Below are 27,528 nucleotides of genomic sequence, written 5' to 3' on the forward strand. Positions count from 1 at the left end.
AATGTTTATTTTATTCTCTTACAGTTTCTCTCTGTTACAATTCTACATTTATGTATGTATGTATGTAACTCATCTTTTCCACTAAACTCTTTTACATCACACAGTTATTAAGTTCCTTGTCTGGTAGTTCCAAAATACAGATCATTTGAGTTTGGTTACCTCGTCTGCCTTGTCTCTCGACAGTGGAATGTTTTTACTTTCTTCTTTTTGTGTGCCTTGTATTTTTTTTTTTCTTTCTTTTTGGCCTTGTAATTTTTGATTGACTACTGGATGTGAAAAAGAGCAGAAACTGAGGTAAGTAGTATTTATGCCTGGGAATGGACACAATTCTGCTAGGTCATTAGTGTGGGTGGTTATGACAGAGTAAGGTTGTGAAAAGGCTGATCTAAGCTTGAGTTCTGTTGTGGTTATGGTTACTTTCAGTGTATCCCCGGCTTCAAATTCCCCTAGTTTAGTTATACTCTGGTGGGAAGATCGATCTATCTATCTATCTATCTATCTATCTATCTATCTATCTATCTATCTATCTATCTTCCGCAGCTCTGCTATTTTACGACCAGCTTTAGGCTTTCACTATATATCTGCCTCTCAGAGTCTCTCTATGCTCTTACTCCTTCAGTAGTAGGCTGCTATTGTCAGTTATTTGGTGCTTCCCAGCTTCTTGGGGAGGGCTCAGGGGCTTCAGACTGTTGGTTCAGCCTCAGTCCTGGGCCTTGTATCCTTGGGTTTCAGGGTTTGGGCCTTTTTCAGTGATACTGTTCTTCCTCTAGTGGTAGAAAACTTCTAATAGTCTGGGGCTCGGAGGATCTGATTTCTCTCCCAGGCCCAGAGATGGTGTTTTTAACAGCAAGAGGTCTTCTTCTGAGCCCTTGGAATGCTTAGATTTGATGCTCTTCTCCCAGCAGCTTAAGACTTTTGTTACTTAAGGAAAATAATCCAAGAAGGATGTCACGTACTGCACTGAAGTACAGGGCAAGGGACATTTGGTTCTCAAGAGATAAGTAGATTACTTGTTCATCAAAACTATGTGCTATTTTCTAAACAATATTCCATTTCTCCATTAGACTTGACTTGTCAATGCCTTTGTTTATAGGATGACCTTCTACTTCTTCATGAGATCAGAAAGAGACCATTTCTACTACTCCCTATAATCTCCACATATGTTCTCACTAAACATCCATCTCAAGATAACTCCAAAGGTTTTCTCTAATCCCTGCAAACTAAAATCCACACAACATAATTTTACCCAAAAGAAAAAATCAGAATTAAGATTACAAATGAAGTAACTAGTTTAGCTAAGTGAATTAAGTAAATGAAAATGAAGTGTGATAATTAAAAAACAATTAAAATTAATTAAATTAATTAAAATTAAAAGATGCTCCTCCTGCTCTTACCACTTAGAAAATCATAAGGGTTTCAGAAACTCTGTGCCAGGAACTGGAGGCAGAGAATATACACATATTTTCTATTATTTTACAACTACCTTATTTAATCTTCATTACTGGAGAATTAGGAATATGATGCCATTTTGTAAAAGATGAAACTCAAAAACAAGACGTTAAGAGACTTAAGAAGCTAATAAATGGCAACTGGGATTCCAGTCTGGATATGCTTCCAAACTCATGTTCTTAATTACCACCACTGCATGCTCTCCAAAGCCCATTTTATAATAAGTATTATTTGTTGTTTTTAACTGAAGCATAGTTGACAGGTAATACAACACTAGTTTTAGGTGTATGACACAGTGATCCAACAATCACATACATTACAAAATGCTCACCATAAGTATAGTTACCATAAGTCGCCATACAAAGTCACATTACTATATTTTCTATGCTATACTTTTGATCCCTGTGATCTTTTTATAACTCCAAGTACGTACTTTTTAATCCCCTTCACCTATTTTGTCTGTCTTCTTACCCTCCTCCCCTCTGGCAACCACGAATTCTATTTATGGGTCTGTCTTTGTTGATGCTGGTTCATTTGTTTTGTTTTTAGAGATTCCACATGTAAGTGAGATCATATATTTGTCTCTGACTTATTTCACTTGGCATAATGCCATCAAAGTGCATGCATGTTGTCACAAATGGCAAAATTTCATTCTTTTTTATGGCTAAGAAATATTATATTGTGTGTATACACACACATTTTCTAGACCCATTAATTCATCAATGGACACATTGTTTCCCTATGTCGGTTCTTGGCTATCATAAATAATGCTACCGTGAACAATGGGGGTTAGTGCTTTTTTGAGTTAGTGTTTTTATTTCCTTTCAATAAATATCCAGAAATGGAATTACTGATCACGTGGTTCTAATTTTTGAGGAAACTCCATGTTTTCCATAATGGTTGCACCAATGTACATTCCCACCAAGAGTGCATACGGGTTCCCTTTTCTCTACATCCTCACCAACACTTTTTACTTCTTGTCTTTTTTGATACTAGCTATTCTCACTGGTGTGACATGGTGAGTCACTGTGGTTTTGATTTGCATTTCCCTGATGATTAGTAATGTTGAACATATTTTCACAGGTACCTTGGTCATCTGTGTGTCTTCTTTGGAAAAATGTCTACTCAGGTCCTCTGCCCATTTCTAAAACATTTCTTTTTTTTTTTTTTTTTTTTGGTGTTGAGTTGTAGTTCTTTATATATTTTTGATATTAATCCTTCATTGGATATATCATTTGCAAATCTCTTCTCCAACTCGGTAAGAGACCTTTCATTTTGTTGATGGTTTCCTTTGCCCCTCAAAAAGATTTTTAGTTTGACGTAATCCCAATTGTTTGTTTATTTTTGCTATTGTTTCCCTTGCCTGAGGAAAGAGATTCAGAAAAATACTGCTAAGGCTGAGGTATAAGCCTTTACTGCCTATGCATTCTTTTGGAAGTTATATGGTTTCAGGTCTTAACATTCATGTTTTTAATCCATTTTGAGTTTATTTTTGTGCATGGTGTAAACAAACGGTCCAGTTTCATTCTTTTCCCAGCATTATTAATTGAAGAAACTATCTTTTCCCCACTGTATATTCTTTTTTTTAAAAAAAGATTTAAGAGAGAGAAGGGTGGGAGGGGTGGAGAGGGGCAGAGAGAGAGGAAGAGAATCCCAAGCAAGACTCCCTGCTGAGTGCAGAACCCTACATGAGGCTCAATCCCACAACCCTGAGATCATGACATGAGCCAAAACCAGGAGTCGGACCCTTAACCGATTGATCTACCCAGGTACCCCATCCCCATCATATATTCTTGTCTCCTTTGTCGTATATTAATTGACCATATCAACATGGGTTTATTTCTGGGCTCTCTATTCTGTTTCACTAATGTATGGGTCTGTTTTCATGCCAGTATCATTCTGTTTCGATTACTATGGCTTGTAGTGTAGCTTCAAAGCTGGGATTGTGACACTTCTAAGCTTTGTTCATTCTCAAGGATACCTTGGATATTAGTAGTCTTTTGTGGTTCATACAAATTTCAGGATGTTTTGTTCTAATTCTGTGAAAAATGCTGCTGGCATTTTGATAGGTATTTCACTGAATATCTAGATTGCTTTGAGTGTTATGGACATTTTAACAATATAAATTCTTCCAATCCATAAGCATGGTATGTATTTCCATTTCCTTGTATTTTGATTTCTTTCATCAAATTTTATAGTTTTCAGAGTACAGGTCTTTCACACCTCCTTGGTTAAATTTATTCCTAGGTATTTTAATTGCTTTTGATGCAAATGTCAATGAGATATCCTTAATTCCTCTTTATGATTAGTAATTAGTGTACAGAAACATAACAGATTTCCATATATTGATTTTGTAGCCTGCAACATCAGTAAATCCATTTATTAGTTCCAACAAATTTTTGATGGGGTCTTTAGGGTTTTCTATATACAGCATTACATCATCTGCAAACAGCTTTACCTTTTTTTTTTTAATTAACTGAAGTACAGTTTAATACCTAATGTTCTATTAGTTTCAGATAAACAACATGGTGATTTGATAAGTCTCTATGTCATGCTATGCTAACCAGAAGTGTGGCTACCAACTGTCACTATACAGTGTAATTATACCACTGACTATATTCCTTATATCTGTATCCTCCATCCCCATGATTTATTCTTCCCCTAACTACAGGCCTGTTTCTTCCACTCCCCTTCACCTGTTTTGGCCATTCCCTCCCCTTTGGCAACAGTTTGTTCTTTGTACTTATGGGTCTGTTTCTGATTTTTGTCTGTCTTGTTTATTAGATTCTATGTATAAATGAAATCATATGGTATTTGTCTTTCTCTGACTTATTTCACTTAGCATAATACTCTCTTCCTATGTCCATCCATATTGTCACAATCGGCAAGATCTCGTCCTTTTTTATAGCCGAGTAATTGTGTATGTGTGTGTGTGTGTGTGTGTGTGTGTGTGTGTAGAAACATACCACATCATCTTTATCCATTCTTCAATCGATGGATACTTGGGTTGCTTCCATATCCTGCCTATTGTAAATAATACTTCAATGAACATAGGGATGCATATACCTTTTGGGGTTTTTTCCCCTATTTTTAGAGAGGAAGACAGGGGAAGGGAGGGGCAGAGGGAAAGAATGAATCGTGAGCAGGCTCTACTACAAGCTGCAGCCCTACAAGGGGCTCAATCACACGACCCTGAGATCATGAACTGAGCCTAAATCAAGAGTGGGACGCTTAACTGACTGAACAATTTGGCACCCCTACATATATCTTTTTGAATTGTTTTTTGTTTTCTTTGGGTAAATACCCAGTAGTGGAACTATGCAGTTTTATCTCTTCTCTACTAATTTGGATGCCTTTTTCTTTTCCTTGTCTGACTGCTGCAGCTAGGACTCCCAGTACTATGTTGAATAAAAGTGGCAAGAGTAGGCATCCTTATCTTGTTTCTGATCTTAGACGAATATTTTCAGTTTGAGTATGTTAGCTGTGGCCCTGTCATATATGGCATTTACTGTGTTGAGATATGTTTTCTCTATACCTGACTTTATTCAAACTTTTTATCACAAATGGATGTTAAATTTTGTCAAATGCTTTTTCTGCATCTAGTAAAATAATATGATTTTTATTCTTCATTTTGTTGATGTGGTTTATCATGTTGGTAGATTTGTGGATAATGAACCATTCTTACATTTCTGGAATAAATCCCACTTGGTCATGGTGAATGATCCTTTCAATGTACTGTTGAATTTGGTTTGCTAATATTTTGTTGAGGATTTTTACATCAATATTCATCAGAAATATTGATCTGTAATTTTTTTTTAAAGTGCCTTTGCCTGGTTTTGGTATCAGGGTAATGCTAGCCTTGGAGAATAAATCTGTAAGCATTCCCTCTTCTTCTATTATTTGAAACAGTTTGAGAAGAATAGGTATTATTTTCTTGTTACATTTTTAGTAGAATTCAACTTTGAAGCCATCTGTTCCTGGACTTTGTTTTTTGGGGAGTTTTTTGATTAATGATTCAATTTCACTACTAGTTATCAGTCTGTTCGGATTTTTAATTTATTTTCTGATTCAATCTTGGAAGTTGTGTATTTCTAGGAATTTACCCATTTTCTAGGTTATTCAATTTGTTGGCATATAATTTTTTGCCATAGTCTCTTATAATCCTTTGTATTTCTGTGGTATCAGTTTTAACTTCTCTTTCATATCTATTTATTTGAGTCTTTTTTCTTGATGACTTTGGCTAAAGGTTTATCAATTTTGTTTATCTTTGCAAAGAACCAACTTTCAGTTTCACTGGTCTTACTACTGTCCTATTCTTTATTACCTTCCCTCTACTAACTTTGGGCTTTGTTCCTTTTCTCATTCCTTTAGTTGAAAGGTAAGATTGATATTTTTCTTGTTTCTTGAGATAGGCCCGTATGGCTATAAACGTCCTTCTTTGAACTGCTTTTGCTGCATCCCAAAGATTTTGAACCATCGTGTTTCTATTTCCATTTGTTTCCAGGTAATTTCTGATTTCCTCTTTGATTTCTTCATTGACCCAGTGGTTGTTTAGCAGAATATTGTTTAGCCTCTATGTGTTTGGCTTTTATCCAGTTTTCTTCTTGTAACTGATTTCTAGTTTCATACACTGTGACTGGAAAAGGTGCTTGATATGACTCCAAACTTTGAATTTGTTGAGACTTGTTTTGTGGCCTAACATGTGATCTATCCTGGAGAATGTTCCATGTGCACTTGAATGTGTATTCTGCCATTTGGGGATGGAATGTGCTATATATATGTTAGGTCCATCTAGTCTAATGTGTTATTCAAAGATACTGTTTCCTTACTAATCTGATTTTCTGTCTTGATGGTCTATCCATTGTTATTAAGTGGGGTGATAAAATCTATTATTGTATTACTGTCAATTTCTTCTTTTGTCTTTTAATATTTGCCTTGATAGACGGAGGTGTTCCTCTGTTGGTTGCATAGATATTTACAATTAGTATATACTCTTGTATTGGTCCCTTTATTTTTTTTTAAAAGATTTTATTTATTTATTCGACAGAGATAGAGACAGCCAGCGAGAGAAGGAACACAAGCAGGGGGAGTGGGAGAGGAAGAAGCAGGCTCATAGCAGAGGAGCCTGATGTGGGGCTCGATACCATCACGCTGGGATCATGCCCTGAGCCGAAGGCAGACGCTTAACCGCTGTGCCACCCAGGCGCCCCTGTATTGGTCCCTTTATTATTTTAATAATGTATCATTATCCATTCTTTGTCTCTAGTTATAGTCTTTGTTTTAACGTCTATTTTATCTGATATAAGTTTTGCTACCCCCAGTTCCATTTGCATGGGATCATTTTCCATTTCTGCACTTTCAGTCTCTATGTGTCTTCCAGTCTGAAATGAGTCTCACATAGGCTGAATACATATGGGTATTTTTTTTTTAAATCCATTCAGTCACCCTATATCTTTTGATTGGAGCATTTAGTACATCTACATTTGAAGTAATCAATAGGTATGTACTTATTGCCATTTGTTGTTTTCTGGTTATTTTGGTAGTTCTCTGTTCTTTTCGTCTTGCTCTCTTCCTTTGTGACTTAACTTTCTTTAGTGTTATATTCTTTGCTCTTTATTATTTTGTGTATTGATTAAAGGCTCTTTGTTTGTGGTTACCATGAGGTTCATATATAACACCCCATGTGCAAAGCAGTCTACATTGTTGATGGTCACTTAAGTTAGAACACAATCTAAAAGGACTATGCATATACATGTGTACTTCCTCTTTCACGTTTATGTATGTCTTTATATCTTTTATTTTGTGTATCTCTTGATTAATTTTTTAAGATATATTTGATTTTACTGCTTTTGTCTTTCAACATACATACTAGCTTTATAAGAGACTGATCTTCTACCTTTACCTGTATATTTCCTTTTACCAATGATAGTTCTTCCTTCATAATTTTCTCAATTTTAGTCATGGCCTTTTCTTTTCCACTAAAGGAAGTCTCTTTAACATTTACTGTGTAAGGCCAGTTTAGTGGTAAGGAACTCCTTTAACTTTTGTCTGGTAAACTTTTTATCTCTCCTTCAATTGTGAAACATAATCTTGCCAGGTAGAGTATTCTTGGTTACAGGTTTCTTCCTTTTAGCACTTTGGCAATCATGCCACTCTCTTCTGGCCTGCAAAATTTCTGCTGAAAAATCAGTCATCAGCCTTATGGAGTTCCCTTGTATGCAACTGCTTTCCTCTTATTGCTTTTAAGAGTCCCTCTTTATCTTTAATTTTTGCCAATTTAATTATTGTGTCTTGGTGTGAACCTCTTTGAGTTCATCTTGTTTGGGGGCTCTTAAACATGTATGTGTGTTTCCTTCCTCAGGACAGGAAAATTTTCAGCTGTAACTTCTTCAAATAGGTGTTCTCTTGCTTTCTCTTTCTTCTCCTAAAAACACTATAATGCAAATGTTATTACGCTTGATGTTTCACAGAGGTCCCTTAACCTATCCTCATTTTAAAAATTCTTCTTTTTCCTGTTCAGCTTGGTTGCTTTCCACTACCGTCTTCTAGATTCCTAATCCATTCTTCTACATTCTCTAATCTGCTGTCAATTCCCTGTAGCATATTTTTCAATTATTGTATTCCTCAGCACTGACAGGTTCTTTCTATATTTTCTCTCCTTTTGTTGAAGTTCTCACTGTTTATCCATTCTTCTCTCAAGCCCAAACATTACTTTGAACTCTCATGTAGTTTGCTTATCTCCATTTGGTTTAGCTCTTATGAAGTTTTATCTTGTTCTTTTGTTTGGAACACATTCCTCTGTCTCCTCATTTTGTCTGACGCTGTTTGTTTCTATGCATTAGGTCGGTCAGCTGTGTCTTCTGGTCTTGAAAGTAGTGGCCTGATGTAGAGGGCATCCTCTGATGCCTAGAAGTGCAATTCCCTCCAGGTCACTAGAACCAGGTGCTCCAGGGATGTCCTTTGTGTGGGCTGCATGTACCTGCCTGTTGTGTCTGGGGTTGCTTGTAGGCAGGGCTGGCCCTCGAGCCAGCTGTCAACAATGAATTTCCCTTACTACTGTGGGCCCACTGGTAGGCAGAGATTACCAACATGCCTGGCTAGAGGCCCAGCTGGAGCAGCTTTGGGTATGCTGGTTGGGCAGGTCTGGCCCTTACCCTGGCTGTCTGTAATGACCGGCTATGATTGCTGCAGGTACACTATAAATATGTAAAAATGTCAAGAAATGGGTAAGTGCCATGTGAAAAAAAAAAAAGGTGACCAGAAATGCAGTTTTATTTGATACAGGTTATTAAGAGATGGAAGATAACATGTGAAGAGGTCTGAATAAAGGGACAAATGAGACAAGGCGGAACACTTCAGGTATATAGAGTATTAACAGAAGCATGTTTTAAGTATGAGGAACAGTATGAAGGCCATTGTGGCTAAAGAAGAGTGAGCTAGGAAAAAAATGGTGGAGTATGAGAGACAATCAGCACTGGAGGGCAGTGTTTTTTAAACTATGGGTCTCAACATTTTTGGCAAAATTAACTAAGTAGTTCAAAAAAGAGAACTTACTGTTTTATCTCATTAAAAATACTATGGAGGGGTGCCCGGGTGGCTCAGTCGTTAAGCGTCTGCCTTCAGCTCAGGGCGTGATCCTAGCATTATGGGATCGAGCCCCACATCAGGCTCCTCTGCTGGGAGCCTGCTTCTTCCTCTCCTACTCCCCCTGCTTGTGTTCCCTCTCTCTCTGGCTGTCTCTCTCTGTCAAATAAATAAATAAAATCTTTAAAAAATAAATAAATAAAAATACTATGGAATGAAGAATGTGTTATACAATAAGGATAGTACTGTTTTGTGAAATTTTTGCTTCGTGTGTGTGTGCTGAGTCTCAATTTAAAATACATACAGTGAGTCACAGAACAGAGCTTACAGATCATGGTAAAAATCCTAGACATTATTCTAAATGTGACAGATAAGAAGTCCCTATAGGGAGGAAAGCAGAGGGAAATGACAAAACCTACTAAACCCTTTTTAAGTTAAACTGAGGTCATTAGGGTGGGTCCTAATCCAATATGACCGGTGTCTTATAAAAGATTAGGAAACAAACACAAGTAGAAGGAGGACCATGTGATTACTAAAAAGAGAAGACAGCCATCTATCTATAAGCCAAGGAGAGAGGTTTCAGAAGAATCTAACCATGTTAACACCTAGAGATCTGATTTCTAGCCTCCAGAACTATGAGAAAACAAATTTTCATTGTTTAAGTCACCTAGCCTGTGGTACTTTGTTATGGAGGCCATATTAGGGAAATTATCATATAGCTTAGTTTCTTTTTTAAAAAAGGTTTATTTATTTTAGAGTGCACCTGCATGGGGGTGCGTGGAGAGGAAGAATCTCAAGCAGACTCCCTGTTGCGTGCAGAGCCCAATGTGGGGCTAGATGCCATGACCCTGAGATCATGATCTGAGCCAAAATCGAGTTGGATGCTTAACCAACTAAGCCACCCAGGCACCCCAATATAAGCTTAATTTCTAATACTTCATCAAATTTGACATAATGCAAATTAAAAAATTTGATACTCCAAGGAATATAAGAATGTAAAGGGGTCCTGAGACCAAAAAGCTTGAGGACCATTGGTTTAGATCCTTTCTGAATATATTTCCTTCCTTTATAATTTCTGATCTTATCCTTAATATCTTCTTAAAAGAATTAGTATACGGGATACATGCCTTTTCTACTAGCTTTCATAATGACATTAACCTAAAAGAATTATTTCTTCTTTGTAACTCCTCTGCTTCTTGTCTTGATGGCTTCATTTATTTATAAGTTGCAAATACTTTTTTTCAGCTATTTCAGTCTCACATGTTTTAAGTAGTATATGATGAATACCACCTGATCTTGGGACACCTGGGTGGCTCAGTCGGCTAAGCATCTGCCTTCTGCTCAGATCCTGATCCCAGTGTCCTGGGATCGTGCTCCACATTGGGCTCCCTGCTCAACAGGACATTGCTTCTCCCTCTCCCTGTGCACTCTCTCTCTGTCAAATGAATAAATAAAATCTTAAAAAAAAAATACCATCTGATCGATCTCAGAAACTCACTGTAATTTAATTTTTAAAAATATCCTATCACCTTTTCATTGCTAACGTCTATATTTAATGTGATCACTGTAGATTAGTGTTACTCAACAGGAACTACAGGGGTGCCTGGGTGGCTCAGTCGTTAAGCGTCTGTCTTCGGCTCAGGCCGTGATTCCAGCGTTCTCGGATTGAGCCTCACATCAGGCTCCTCCAATGGGAGCCTGCTTCTTCCTCTCCCACTCCCCCTGCTTGTGTTCCCTCTCTCGCTGTCTTTCTCTCTCTGCCAAATAAATAAATAAAATCTTCAAAAAAACAAAAAACAAAAAACCAGAAACTGCAAACCACATACATAAAAACAGGAAAAAAGTCTTAGTAATATATTTAACTAAACATATCTATTATTATCTCAACATAAAAATCCAAAAAAAAGTTATTCATGTATTTCATATTCTTTTTTTATTCTAAGACTTTAAAAACTGGTTATATATTTCACAGTTATAGTACAACTCAATTCAGAAAAACTACAATTCAAATGGTCATTAACTACTATGTAGCCAGTGGCTACTATTTTGTATAGTATAGCTCTAGACAGAAGCAAAAATAATTCCTCTTCATTTGTATTTGAATTCTGATTTGAGCTTTATATCCCAGTAACCACATCTTATTACTTTTTTCTCAGATCTACTATTTTATATTTTTTATTGTGCTGCTGCATATATTCAGCTAACATTTTATTTTCCAAATGTCAAATTCTAACCCTGATTTCCATTTCTTTCAGGGAATTTTATATTTTGAAAAATCTATCATTTATAATATAAAGTTCTGCCCTTTTTGTTATAGTATTGTTTCCAAAAACTATAAGGACATATACTGACCTTTCCATGTACAGCTAATTTCAAATTGTCCAAAGTCATGACAAATGAAATCAAGAAGAAAGAACTTGAAATGAACACTGCAGAAAGAAGTACAAATTGTCGATAAAGTACTATTTGATTCCTAAAGTGGATGTAGCAGTGAACATCTGAAATACTATAGCCTCCTTTGTTCCCTTCCTCCAATGACAAGCCAACTGGTACCCTCTTGGGTATACCAAGAAACTACACATTTGACCAGGTAGACCTTGACTTTCATACAGTACATTGAGAAGCCAATTCTGCCTTTAGAAAGATGTTCTTACTACTTATTTGGTGGAGTTGTTCCATTTATACCCATTCCACTTATACCCAAACAGCAGTATTTATGCATTTTTAATTCACAGAATCTTTGCTTATTTATATAAAACATCTAATAACAGAAAAATCAAAGTGCTCATAATTATAAAACAGAAACTGTGATCTCGAATTTAACCCAACAGAAACAAAGACAAGATATTTAGGAGATTCAGTTCAAGATGCCAGCATAGAAAGATCCTGAACTCACCTCTCACATGGACACACTGAACCTACAGCTACATATGGAACAATCTCCTCTGGAGAAAAAAAACCTATATCCAAGCAGGCAGAGGGGCTGAGATATAATCTCACCAAAAACTGCACATAAACCCTGGCACAGTCACCTACAATCAAGAGGGAGCTTGAAACACCAAGCTACTTCCTGAGGAATGAAGGGTTTAACTCTGTATCAGGGACCCCACCTTTTATAACCTATATTTGAGAGATGAGTCTCCAAAACATTTATGTTTAAAAACCAAGGGAGCTTGAACTGAGAAACTGTTATTAAAGAGCCATGGGGCGCAGACTTAACAGTCGTAGAGGCAGCTGACTGCAAAGTACCCAGACTTTCCATGAAAGATGTTCATCTGCTTATCTTATTAATGCATCTAATTTACCACTCATCTAGAGGCATACTGGAATACTCCTAAGAGATAAAGATGGCAGGTGTCAACTTTGCTTTCTCCCTTTGCCTCACTCCAGAGCACTGGTACCTCTCAGAAAGAAGTCTGTACCCTCAAATGGTGCCCCAATTTTTGTGGCTACCACCCATGAGAGGCCTCTAGATCACCTGGCTCTATCAGCCAGTGGGGTTTACACTTGCAGGTCTCACAAGCCTGTATAGGACAGAGAAAGCATTCTTAACCAGTTACCACTCCTAGGGCAAAGCACGGAGGCAAAAAACTGAAGAAGCCAATCTTTCTTTCTGTAAAAGAGGCCTATTAGCTTATCTTCATAGCTGCAACCTGAGGAGCAGGTTTCTATTAAACATACATCTGAGAGCTAGCTATAACCCTCTCCAGAGACCTCAGATCGTTGGCACTATCTTTGCACTCTCCCTCTGCTGTGCTCCAGGGCACAGCATCTCCAGAGAGAAGCTTGCTGTACACACATCAAGAACCCCAGTTTTTAATCTTGTGGTCTCAATTTTTATGGCTGCTACCCAGCAGTTGCCTCCTAACTGCCTATCTCTGGGGGCCAGTGGGTTTTTTTTATTCCTAGGTCCAATGGGATGGTAACAACTGGAGATGCAGTTCTTGGCCAGCTACTACAATCAGGGTACAGCACTAGCAAGATGAAACATATCCCAAGATTTCTGTGAAAAAGGCCTACTTACTTGGCCTGTAACTTCAGCCCAAGGGACGGACTACTTCTGGTTTGACATACATACAGAAACTTCTGAGATACTTTCCAGGGATGGAGACCATCAGGTACTACTGTGCTATCCCTCTGCCTTGCTCCAGAGTAACAGTAACTCCTGGAAAGGAGCCTGTATACTTCTCTGGCATCCTGACTTATTTGGCTGCCATTCGAGGACATCTCTAGTTTACCTGGTTCTGGCAGACAGTGGGACTTCTGTTTATGGTCCCACATGACTATATATTTTGCATACTTTAAAAGCCATTGTCTGAGGGACAGGCTTCCCATCAGCCTGAATGCAGCCGCTGACTGGCATCATCCACTTAGGGACACTGTCAGGTCTTGGTACACTCTCAAATACTGGGAGTTACTAAGAGTAAAACAGGCTGCTTGGGCAATCAAAAAGGTTTGAGACACAACCAAGAGCTAGGACAGAGCGGAACAATAAGGTTCATCTCCTACAAGAAACCATTCCTGCAAGACTGGGAGAGTTGGCTGTTTAATGCATAGAAACCAACACAGAAAGTCAGGAAAAGTAAGAAACAGGAATATGTTCCAAAGAAAGGACAAGACAAGACCTCAGAAAGATATCTTAATGAAATGGAGGTAAGTGGTTTGTTTACCCAATAAAGAATTCAAAATAACAGTCATAAAGATACTCACCAAGCACGGAAGAATGGATAAACAAAGTGAAAACTTCAACAGAGGTAGAAAATATAAGAAAGTATCAAATAGAAGTCACAGAGCTGAATACAATCACTGAAAAAATATACTAGAAGGGTTCAACAGCAGACTAGAAGAAGCAGAAAAAAGGATCAGTGAACTCAAATACAAGGCAGAACTTATCAAATCAGAGCAGCAAAAAGAAAAAAAGGAAAAAAAACAGCGGACAGCTTACGGATCTTATGGAACAACAAGAAGCAGAACATTTGCATTACAAGGGTCCCAGAATGAAGAAAAAGGGGCAGAAAATTTCCCTAACCTAGGGAAGGAAAGACACTGAGATTCAGGAAGCCCAGAAAATTTCAAGTAAGATGAACTCAAAGAGACCCACCCCCAGACATACCATATTTAAAGTTTCAGAAGTTAAAGACAAGGAGATAATCTTTCTTTTCTTTTTGAGAAAAGAGAGAGAGAGAGAGCACACACAGAGTAGGGAGAGAATCCTAAGCAGATTCCGCACTCAGCATGAAGCCTAACATATGGGTTTGCTCTCACTACCATGAGATCATGACCTGAGCTGAAATCAAGAGTCCAATGCTTAACCAACTGAGCCACCCAGATGCCCTGACTAGGAGAGAATCTCAAAAGCAAGAAAAGAAAAACAACTTGTTTTATACAAGGGACTGCCACCATCCCACGAAGACTAGTAGCAATTTTTTCAGTGGAAATTTTGCAGGCCAGAAGACTGTAGTCTGATACACTCAGAGTGTTGAAAGAAAAAATCTTCCGACCAAGAATATTCTACCTAGCAAGGAAATAATTCAGAATGGCAGGAGAAACAGTTTTCCAGACAAGCAAAAGCTGAAGGCGTTCACCACCTGCACTGGCCTTGTAAGAAATGTTAAAGGGACTTCTTCAAGCTGAACAAAAAGGATGCCAAATAGTAACAGGAAAATGTGAAAATATAAATCTCACTGGCAAAGGTAAATACATACTAACTTTCAAAATAATCTAATGTTGTAAAGATGGTGGGTTAATCACTTAAAATAATAACAGGAAGGTTAAAAGACAAAAGTAGTAAAAATATAACTACAATAATATGTTAAGGGGTATACAAGATTAAAAAATGTTAATTGTGACATCAAATACATAAAATGTTGCAGGGAGTAAAAATGTAGAGCTTTAAAATGCATTCAGACTTAAGCTGTTATCAACATAAAACAAATTGTTATAAATATAATCTGTTAACGTAAACCTCATGGTACCCATTAAGCAAAAACCTATAGTAGATACACAAGAGATAAAGGAAGCTAAGCATACCACTATGGAAAATCATCAAATCACAAAGGAAGACAGAAAGAGAAGAACAGAACAGAGAAGCTACAAAACAGCCAGAAAATAAGCAGCAAAATGGCAACAAGCAGATACCTATCAATAACTAATTTAAATGTAAATAGATTAACTCTCCAATAAAAATACAGACTGGCTGAAAGAAGAAAAAAACCAAGACCCATCTATATGCTGCCTAGAAGAGCCCCACTTCAAATGTAAGGACACACATACATTGAAAGTGAAGGGATGGAAAAAACACTTCATTCAGTGGAAACCAAAAGAAAGCTGGGGTAGCTATACTTACATCAGACAAAAACAGACTTAAAGACTGTAATAAGAGACAAAGTCATTATATAATGATAAAAAGGTCACTCTAACAATATAACATTTGTAAATATTTATGAAGCCAACACAGGAACACCTAAATATATAAAGCAAATATTAACAGACCTGAAGGAATATAATATGATAATAATACGGTACTTGAATATCCCACTTCGCCAATGGTTAGATCATCCACTCAGAAAAATCATTAATAGGGACTTAACAGACTTATATATAACATTCCACCCAAAAGCAACAGAATGTATACATTCTTCTAAAGTAAACATGGAACACTCTCCAGAATAGATCTTATATTAAGGCATAGAACAAGTCTTAATAAGTTAAAGAACACTGAAGTCATATCAAGCATTTTTCTGAGCACAATGGTATGAAGCTACAATCATCTGCAAGAATAAAACTAGAAAATTCACAAATATGTAGAGATTAAACAACATGCTATAAAACAACCAATGGGTTAAAGAAGAAACCAAGAGAGAAATCAGAAAGCCCTGGGACAAAAGAAAATGGAAATACAATATACCAAAACATTGGGAATGAAGCAAAAGCATTTCTAAGACTGAACAGCAATAAATGACTACCTCAAGAAAGAAGAAAAATCACAAACAACTTAATGTTATACCTCAAGGAGCTAGAAAAAGAACAAAGCCCTAAGTTAGTAAAAGGAAGGAAATGAAGATCACTGTGGCAATAAATGACACTTTCATTGATCTTTTCTATTGTCCTTCTACTCTCTAAGAGCTGGTTCTTTAGAAAAGATAAACAAAATGGACAAACCTTTTGCTAGACTTAGACTTGCCAAGGGAAAAAAAAGAATGAACTCAAAATCAGAAATGAAAAAATTACAACTGATACCACAGAAATGAGACTACTATGAAAAATTATACACCAACAAATAGGACTACTTAAAGAAATGGATAAAGTGATCAGTTATCAAAAACCACCCTACAGAGGGAGGAGTTAAGATGGCGGAGGAGTAGGGGACCCCTTTTTCAGCTGGTCACCTGAGGTGAGCTGGATAGGTACCAGACCATGCTGAACATCCACGGAATCAGCTTGAGACGCAGGAAGATACATCTGGATCTCTACAAATGAACATCTCCAGCGCTGAGTATTGAGATACCAAGCGGGGAGCCGTGAAACCGCACACAGATATGGGAAGATAAATGGAAGGAGGAGGGAGCCACGGCGTTTGGGCGCCAGGAAGCGGTAGCCAACTGCACGGGGGAGCGGGCGGACTCGCAGACCGGCACCTGCGAGAGAGCAGACTGAGACCGTGAGCCGGGGAACACGCGCGACCAGACTGAAACGGAACTCCGGTGCCCTCACTGGAACCAGACTGAGACCGGGAGCTCTGGAAACGCGAGGGGGCGGCTGGCGGTGTTAGAAACACAAAGGGTAAAGACACGCCGGCCCTGGAAGTGAGGGCTGGGACGCCGGGTGTGGGGCGCACATCCCGGGACGCTGCAGGGTTCAGCCACACCAACAGAAACAGAGTTAAAGTGGCCAGAACACCAGTGGAGAGTGGTCTGCGATCCCTCTGTTCTGTGACAGAGGCTGAGATTCGGCCACTGCTGCTCTGACTCTCAGAAGAGGCACAGCAAACCGCCAGGGAAAGCCACCAGAGAACAAAAGCCTGGAAATACCGGCTCACAGTGTGCCCATCCCCATCCCTCCTCCCAGGGGACACGGAGACTCTACCCAAACAGGGTTGCCTGAGTATCTGCAAGGCAGGCCCCTCCCCCAGAACGCAGGCTGAAATATCAAGAAGCCCACATCCCTAAGATCCCTATAAAACAAGTGCACACTGCCTGGTTCCCGGTCAATAATTTGGGCTCTAGACAACCCCACAACCTCTCCTCATCAGAATGACGAGAAGGAGAAATCCCCCGAGCAAAGAAAAGACAATGAGTCTGCGGCCTCTGCCACAGAACTAATGGATATGGATATAACCAAATTATCAGAAATGGAGTTCAGAGTAACAATGGTCAAGATTATGTGTAGACCTGAAAAAAGTATTAACGAAAATGTTAATGAGAATATAGAATCTCTAAGGGCGGAAATGAGAGCGAATCTGGAAGAAATTAAAAATGCTATGAATCAAATGCAGTCTAAACTAGAGGCTCTGACGGCCAGGGTGAATGAGGCAGAAGAACGTATGAGCGAATTGGAGGATGGGTTAGTAGAAGAGAAAGCTAAAATAGAATCTTGGTTCAAAAAAATCCAATCTCAAGAATGTAGGTTACGGGAGATTACTGACTCAATGAAACGTTCCAATGTCAGAATTCATCGGATCCCTGGGGTGGAGAAAAACAGAGGTCTAGAAGAGATATTTGAACAAATTGTAGCTGAAAACTTCCCTAATCTAGCAAAGGAAACAAGCATTCGTGTCCAAGAGGCAGAGAGGACCCCTCCCAAGCTCAACCATGACAAACCTATGCCACGTCACGTCATAGTGCATTTTGCAAATATTAGATCCAAGGATACAGTATTGAAAGCGGCCAGGACAAAGAAATTTCTCACGTACCAAGGCAAAGGTATCAGAATTACGTCAGAACTGTCTACACAGACCTGGAATGAGAGAAAGGGTTGGGAGGGCATTTTTAAGCTCTTTCAGAGAAAAACATGCAGCCAAGGATCCTTTACCCAGCAAGGCTGTCATTCAGAATTGATGGAGAGATAAAGACCTTCCAGAATCGCCAGTCATTGACCAATTTTGTAACCACGAAACCAGCCCTACAGGATATTAAGGGGGGGGGGTTCTATGAAAGTAAAAAGGCCCCAAGAGTGATGCATAACAGAAAGTCACAATCGATAGAAAGAAAGACTTTACTGGCAACATGGCATCATTAAAATCGTATCTCTCAAAAATCAGTCTCGATGTAAATGGCCTAAATGCTCCCATAAGAAGCCACAGGGTTGCAGACTGGATAAAAAGACATGACCCATCCATTTGCTGTCTACAAGAGACTCGTTTTGAACCTAAAGATACATTCAGACTGAAAGTAAAGGGATGGAATACCATCGTCACGCCAATGGTCCTCAAAAGAAAGCTGGGATAGCAATTCTCGTATCAGACAGATTGGATTTTAAACTATAGACTATAGTTAGAGATACAGAAGGGCACTATATTATTCTTAAAGGATGTATCCAACAAGTGGATATGACAATTATAAATATATATGCCCCCAAAAGGGGAGCAGCAAGATACACAAGCCAACTCTTAATCAGAATAAAGAGACATATACATAAAAATACGTTAATAGTAGGGGACCTCAACACTCCACTATCAGAAATAGACAGATCACCGGAGCAGAAAATCAACAAAGAAACAAGAGCTTTGAATGCCATACTCGACAAGTTGACCCTCATAGATATATATGGAACACTACACCCCAGAACCAAAGAATACTCATTCTATTCTAATGCCCATGGGACATTCTCAAGAATAAACCATGCTCTGGGTCACAAAGCAGGTCTCAACCGATACCAAAAGACTGAAATTATTCCCTGCATATTCTCAGACCACAACCCTTTGAAATTGGAACTCAACCACAAGGAAAAATTTGGAAGAAACTCAAACACTTGGAGACTAAGAACCATCCTGCTCAAGAATGATTCGATAAACCAGGAAATCAAAAATCAATTTAAACAATTTATGGAGACCAACGAGAAGGAAAACACAACGGTCCAAAACCTATGGGACACTGCAAAGGCAGTCCTAAGGGGAAAATACATAGCCATCCAAACCTCACTCAAAAGAATAGAAAAATCTAAAATGCAGTTTTTATATTCTCACCTCAAGAAGCTGGAACAGCAACAGAGGGACAGGCCTAATCCACGCACGAGAAAGCAGTTGACCAAAATTAGAGCTGAAATCAATCAAGCAGAAACCAGAAGTACAGTAGAGCAGATCAACAGGACTAGAAGCTGGTTCTTTGAGAGAATCAATAAAATTGACAGACCACTGGCAAGACTTATCCAAAAGAAAAGAGAAAGGACCCAGATTATTAAAATTATGAATGAAAAAGGAGAGGTCACGACGAACACCATTGAAATTGGAAGGATTATTAGAAATTTTTATCAACAGCTATATGCCAATAAACTAAGCAATCTGGAAGAGATGGAATCCTTCCTGGAAACCTATAAACTACCAAGATTGAAACCGGAAGAAATTGATTCCTTAAACAGGCCAATTAATTATGAAGAAATTGAGTCAGTGATAAACAACCTTCCAAATAACAAAACTCCAGGCCCGGACGGTTTTCCTGGGGAATTCTACCAAACATTCAAAGAAGAAATAATACCTATTCTCCTAAAGCTATTTCAAAAAATAGAAACAGAAGGAAAGCTACCAAACTCATTCTATGAGGCCAATATTACCTTGATCCCCAAACCAGGCAAAGACCCCCTCAAAAAGGAGAATTACAGACCGATTTCCCTAATGAATATGGACGCCAAAATCCTCAAGAAGATACTTGCTAATAGAATCCAACAGTACATTAAAAGGATTATCCATCACGATCAAGTGGGATTCATACCTGGGATGCAAGCGTGGTTCAATATTCGCAAATCAATCAGCGTGATACATCATATCAACAAGAAAAGACTCAGGAACCATATGATCCTCTCAATCGATGCCGAAAAAGCATTTGACAAAATACAGCATCCTTTCCTGATTAAAACCCTTCAGAGTGTAGGAATAGAAGGTACATTTCTCAATCTCATAAAAGCCATCTATGAAAAGCCTACTGCAAATATTATTCTCAATGGGGAAAAGCTGGAAGCCTTTCCCTTAAGATCAGGAACACGACAAGGATGCCCACTCTCGCCACTATTATTCAACATAGTACTAGAAGTCCTTGCAACAGCAATCAGACGACAAAAAGGGATCAAAGGTATTCAAATTGGCAAAGAAGAAGTCAAAATGTCTCTCTTTGCAGATGACATGATACTCTATATGGAAAACCCAAAAGAAGCCACTCCCAAACTATTAGAAGTTATAGAGCAATTCAGTAACGTGGCAGGATACAAAATAAATGCTCAGAAATCAGTTGCATTTCTATACACGAATAACGAGACCGAAGAAAGAGAAATTAGGGAATCCATCCCATTTACAATAGCACCAAAAACCATACGTTACCTTGGAATTAACTTAACCAGAGACGTAAAGGACCTATATTCTAGAAACTATAAATCACTCTTGAAAGACATTGAGGAAGACATAAAAAGATGGAAAGATATTCCATGCTCATGAATCGGAAGAATTAACATAGTTAAAATGTCCATGCTACCCAGAGCAATCTACACTTTCAATGCTATCCCGATCAAAATACCAAGGACATTTTTCAAAGAACTGGAACAAACAGTCCTTAAATTTGTATGGAAACAGAAAAGGCCCCGAATCTCCAAGGAACTGTTGAAAAGGAAAAACAAAGCTGGGGGCATCACAATGCCGGATTTCGAGCTGTACTACAAAGCTGTGATCACAAAGACAGCATGGTACTGGCACAAAAACAGACACATAGACCAATGGAACAGAATAGAGAGCCCAGAAATGGACCCTCGGCTCTTTGGGCAACTAATATTTGATAAAGCAGGAAAAAACATCCGGTGGGAAAAAGACAGTCTCTTCAATAAATGGTGCTGGGAAAATTGGACAGCTACATGCAAGAGAATGAAACTTGACCACTATCTCACACCATACACAAAAATAAACTCCAAATGGATGAAAGACCTCGATGTGAGACAGGAATCCATCAAAATCCTAGAGGAGAACATAAGCAGCAACCTCTACGACATCGGCCAAAGCAACCTTTTTCATGACACATCCCCAAAGGCAAGAGAAACAAAAGATAAAATGAATTTATGGGACTTCATCAAGATTAAAAGTTTCTGCACAGCCAAGGAAACAGTCAAAAAAACTAAGAGGCAGCCCACGGAATGGGAGAATATATTTGCAAATGATGCTACAGATAAAAGACTGGTATCCAAGATCTACAAAGAACTTCTCAAACTCAATACACAAGAAACAAATAAATCATAAAATGGGCAGAAGATATGAACAGACACTTTTCCAATGAAGACATACAAATGGCTAACAGACACATGAAAAAATGTTCAAATTCATTAGCCATCAGGGAAATTCAAATCAAAACCACGGGTGGTAAGATACCACCTTATGCCAGTTAGAATGGCAAAAATTGACAAGGCAAGAAACAACAATTGTTGGCGAGGATGTGGAGAAAGGGGATCCCTCCTACATTGTTGGTGGGAATGCAAGTTGGTACAGCCACTCTGGAAAACAGTGTGGAGGTCCCTTAAAAAGTTAAAAATTGAGCTACCCTATGACCCAGTCATTGCACTACTGGGTATTTACCCCAAAGATACAGATGTAGTGAAGAGAAGGGCCATATGCACCCCAATGTTCATAGCAGCTTTGTCCACAATAGCTAAATCGTGGAAGGAGCCGAGATGCCCTTCAACAGATGATTGGATTAAGAAGTTGTGGTCCATATATACAATGGAATATTACTCAGCTATCGAAAAGAACGAGTTCTCAACATCTGCTGCAATATGGACGGCACTGGTGGAGATAATGCTGAGTGAAATAAGTCAAGCAGAGAAAGACAATTATCATATGGTTTCTCTCATCTATGGAACATAAGAACTAGGAAGATCGGTAGGAGAAGAAAGGGATAAAGAAAGGGGGGGGTAATCAGAAGAGGGAATGAAGCATGAGAGACTATGGACTCTGAGAAACAAACTGAGGGCTTCAGAGGGGAGGGGGGTGGGGGAATGGGATAGACTGGTGATGGGTAGTAAGGTGGGCACGTATTGCATGGTGCACTGGGTGTTACACGCAACTAATGAATCATCGAACTTTACCTCAAAAACCAGGGATGTACTGTATGGTGACTAACATAATACAATAAAAAAAATTAAAAAAAAAACAAACACCCTACGAAGTCCAGGACAAGACAGCTTCACTGATGAATTCTACCATACATTCAAATAAAAATTAATATCAATCTTTTTCAAAGTCTTCCAAAAATACAAGAGGAGGAAATACTTCCAAACTCATTTTACAAGGCCAGCATTACCCTGTTACCCAAACCAGACAAAAATGCCACAAGAAAAGAAAATTATAGGCCAATATTGATGATAAACACAGATGCTAAAATCCTAAATAAGATATTAGGCAAAATGAATTAAGCAATTCATAAAAAGCGTCATACAGTATGACCAAGTGAGGTTTATCTCAGAAATGTGAGGAGGGTTTAATATCTGTAAATTAATATGATACTCCACATTAAGAAAATGAAGAATGAAAATCATATGATCATTTCAAATACATGCAGAAAAAGCATCTGACAAAATTCAACATTTATAAAAACTCTCAAAAAGAGGGTACAGAGGGAACATACCTCAACAAAATAAACCCACAGCTAATATCAAACTCAACAGTGAAAAGCTACAAGATTTTCTTCAACGATCAGGAACAAGAAAAGGATACCCACTTTTACTCAACATAGTATTGGAAGTCCTAGGAAGGGCAATTAGGCAAGAAAAAGAAAAAGGCAACCAAGTCAGAAAGGAGGGAGTAAAACCACCAGTATTTGCAGATGACATGATATTACATAGAAATCCCTAAAGACTAGAAAAAAAACTGTTAAAACTAATAAATTTAGTACAGTTACAGAATACAAAGTCAAAGTACAAAAAGCTGTTGTTTCTATATACTAGTTACATACTGTTGGAAAGAGAAATTAAGAAAATAATGTCACTAACAATTGCACTGAAAAGAATGAATTAGGAATAAATTTAACCAAAGAGGTCAACAACCTGTACACTGAAAACTATAAGACACCAATGAAAGAAACTGAAGAAAACAAAAATAAATGGGAAGATATTCCATGTTAATGGATTGGAAAAATTGTTAAAATGTCCATATTAAGCAAAACAATCTACAGATTCAATAAAATTTCTGTCAAAATTCCCAATGGCATTTTCCCAGAAATAGGACAAAATCCTAAAATTTGTATGGAACCACAAAAGATCCCAATATCCAACATAATCCTAAAGAATGCTTCCTGATTTCAAACTATATTACAAAGTTATAGTAATCAAAACAGTATAGTATTGGCATAAAAAAAGAGAGTCCAATGGAACAGAGTCCAGAAGTAAAACTACCCATATACGGTCAATTTATGATAAAGAAAGCCAAGAATACACAATGGAGAGAGGAGAGTCTCTTCAACAGTGTTGGGAAAACTGGACAGCCACATGCAAAAGAACAAAGATGTAAAGACAGTGTTAAAGAACACTATCTTTACATCATACACAAAAACTAACTCAAATGGATTAAAAAGTTTAACATAAGACCTGCAATCATAAAATTCCTAAAAGAAAACAGAAGCAGTAAGCTTCTGGACATTGGTTTTGGCAATGATTTTTTGGAGCTAAGGCAACAAAAGCAAAAATAACAAGTGGGACTATTTTGAACCAAAAAGTTTCTGAACAGCAAAGGAAATGATCAACAAAATGAAAAGGCAACCTACGGAACAGGAAAAAAAATTTGTAAATCATATCTGATAAGGGGTTAACATCCAAAATCTATAAAGAACTTCTATAATTACATAGCAAAAACAAACAATACAATTAAAAATGATTCAAAGAACTAATTAGACATTTTTTCTAAAGAAGAGCTACAGGTGGCCAACCTGTACATGAAAAGGTGCTCAACAACATTAAGCATCAAGAAATGTAAATCACAACCACCATGAGATATGACCTCACACCTCCCTGATGGTGGCTGGGGGATGGATTAACATGTCAACAGGATAAACTTCCAGTTATAAATAAGTATAGGACATCGTGAGGTACAGCACAGTGACTATAGTTAATAATACTGTACTTCATATTTGAAATTATTAACAGAGTAGACCTTGAAGTTCTCATTATAAGAGAAAAATTTCTATGTATGGTGACAAATGTTAACTAGACTTACTGTGGTGATCGTTTTGCAATATATACAAATAGCAAATCACTGGAATTAAACCAGCAATTAACACTGAACTGTGATTAAACAGTTTTAGAGTATGTGCAAAATGCTAAAAATGTTTTTATCAAATATCTCTAAAAACTACGGTAGAATGAGGAATTGTATGTGTATTTCTTAACTTTCTGAAGACAGAACCTATTTATAATGGAAGTCTATCATACATGCTCTTTAAGAACACATTTTATAAAGAAGATCACACAAGTCAGTCAGAAACACCAAAACAAATAAATGAAAAAATTATTCACAAGAGTCAAAAGTAATATTATGAAACAGTCAACAGTAAAAAAAAAAAAAAAAAAAACAGACTAAAAATCCTGTATCTTGCACATCAATTAGTAAAAATCAAACAAAAAAACTGAAGGGGCAGGTAAAGATGCAATGAAATAGGTTAATAACTGCTAACATTATTAATGAGAATATAGAGTGGAAATCGATTTGTCAGAGTCTTAGTCTATGACTTATTAATTTGACTTCTGTAACTGTATTAGATAAAACACCATAGCATCATCATGAATAATGCAACTGAAAAAATGTATTAAAGATGTGTACTATAATCTGTATGACAACCACTACATACACATATACACATGAACAATAACATTATATAGTGTCACCCAGCCATTAAACCAGATTGAAATGAGAACATGAAGAAATACTTATGTCATAATTTCAAGTAAAAAAATATATGAGGTTATTATAAATTAGTTGTAATTATACATAAAAACCTGAACAGAAAAAAACCAATCAAAAGATATCAAATATGCAATAGTACCAAAACAACAAAACATTGTTTTATTGGGGATGGTGATATAAAACTGCCACTTCATGGAATGATGAGTTTTAGATCATAGCCAGTAACTGCCAATCAAGCCAGCTTACAAAATATACATTTGGTCAATCAATTACCATCTCATGTAACTTGTATTTATTCATAAGTTTTCAGAAATATAATGATCAAGAACTTACCACATGAGTAGTTTTTAATGTACTGCCATCAAATCTGCATAAACTGGAGCTCTCTTCAAAGAAAATGTCACATTCTTCTAACTCTTGAGCATTACAAGGAGGTTTTTCTTTATCTGGATTTGGATTCTTAGACCAGAAAATAAAATAAAATAAAATAAATAAATAAGTCTTCAACAATAAAAGAATGGATTTCTTCATTCTTAAAAAGATCAAAATTATAGCACTAATGAAAACCTAAATTTCAGACCCATGACCAATGAATAATAATCAACAAAAACAGAAATAACAGAATGATGAAATCACCAGAAAAAGATATTAAAACAGGTATTATAAACATGTTCTATTTACTCAAAGATGCAAAGAAAAATATGTGTATGTTGACACAGGTATGCAAGACATAAAAAAAGAACCAAATTGGACTTCTAAATATGAAACTATAGTATCTGAAATGGAAAGCAAAAAAGATAGGATTGGCAACTAATCAGACATGGAGAAAGACCTATGAGCTTGAAACAAAGCAACAGTCTATGTTTTTTTCCAAAATGTAACAAACACATTGGTGTTCAGCCATAAATAACCTACTCACAAAGACCAATATTCATTTGAAATAATCACGTTTAAATGGCAGTTAAGAGCAATAATATACAATATCAAAACAAACATCTACTACTCTAACTACTATCATATCCCAGAGCACAACATAACAAATAGTTACTGAATAAAGGAACATAATAGGTCAATACAGTCTGCACGGCTTAGTCTAACACCAGGACTATGAAATCAAAATTTCATGGTCTAACATATGAATTATAGTAATTCCTGAAATTTTTAATTATTGCTGGCAGACATGAAACTTGGTTTCTCCATTTTGACCATGATTTCTTTTGATAGAGACATTTACTTTCAATATCCTAATTTCCTTTCTACTTTAGGATACAATTAACCCTATGGTATAACTACATCTTCATACAACTTTTTTCCTCATCGTTCTAACTCCAGGTGACAATAAGTCAGACATTTTACATGTACTGATATAATTTTTGGTGAATAAAACATAACTGAAATTCTGGTATGCTTTATTCAAATTTTTAACATTATCTTAAAAGTTATCAGATTTCAACAAAAATCTCAGTTGAATGAGTAGTGTATTATTATAATCATTACAATGAATTACTGTCAATCAAAATTAATTATAGCATATATTTATACCTCTAGTGATATTCTAAGATAACCTAGAAAATTTCAATGATGAGAAGTAGATTATTAGCATAGGTAGACAGTAAAATCATAATTTTTGTCCCTACCAGTATTAGTCTATTGATTCTTCTAAAGGAGAATATATATTTATATGTGTATATGTGTGAATATATATGTATGTGTATACATATGTATGTGTGTATATATATGTACATACATAGAAATACATGCATGCATGAACACCCACCTTATACAACAATCTCACACACATATATGTATTCATGTAGTGTAAGGAATGAATATTAGAATTTTAAGCTATATTCAAACACCAGCCTGCAGTGCCTAATCTGTGTCTCTAACACTAGCAAATGTAAAATAATGTTTGAAAAACATGGCATAATCCTCACATAACATACTTCCAGACCTCTGGAAAGTGACACTACTACTGCAATTGCTTACCAGTTCTTCAGAGGTCAAATGCATTAAACGTTCAGCTATTGCAGCACACTGTGCTGAGTCTCTTATAAACTCTCCTTGTTTATCACCAACTACTAGCTCTGGCCATGTTAGTCCTTCATTCTTTTTAATCAAGAAAATCTCCAAGCTAGAAATTAAACAAGAAAAGTAATGTTACATTAAGCAACTATACAAATTATATAATCAACACCAAACAGAACCATCTTCCACTGAATTTAATCCCCCTTGGTTTCCAGCCAGAGATGTTTTACCAAAACTTGTGTCAATGGAATACAGATGGAAAATCTGTAATCCAAGAGTAAATAATTTATGGATTTTTAAAAAAGATTTTATTTATTTATTTGGCAGAGGGAGCGAGCGCACAAGCAGGAGGAGTGGCAGTGGGAGAGGGAGAAGCAGGCTCCCCG

At 37.1% G+C, this 27,528-nt stretch overlaps 1 protein-coding gene across 2 annotated transcripts in view; it reads right to left on the minus strand.

The window, feature by feature from the left end:
• The window catches only part of NUDCD1 (NudC domain containing 1), a 77,017-nt gene that overhangs the window by 11,040 nt on the left and 38,449 nt on the right, over positions 1–27,528 (minus strand). For both annotated transcript variants that reach the window (XM_040625829.1, XM_008689263.2), the window contains 2 exons: positions 27,104–27,248; positions 25,448–25,573 (listed from right to left, as the gene is read on the minus strand). In XM_040625829.1, coding sequence (XP_040481763.1) covers positions 25,448–25,573; positions 27,104–27,248 — 271 coding nt within the window. The remainder of the gene's footprint in view (positions 1–25,447; positions 25,574–27,103; positions 27,249–27,528) is intronic.

The sequence above is a fragment of the Ursus maritimus genome, unplaced genomic scaffold, assembly GCF_017311325.1.
Source record: "Ursus maritimus isolate PB19 unplaced genomic scaffold, ASM1731132v1 scaffold_9, whole genome shotgun sequence".
Lineage (NCBI taxonomy): Eukaryota > Metazoa > Chordata > Mammalia > Carnivora > Ursidae > Ursus > Ursus maritimus.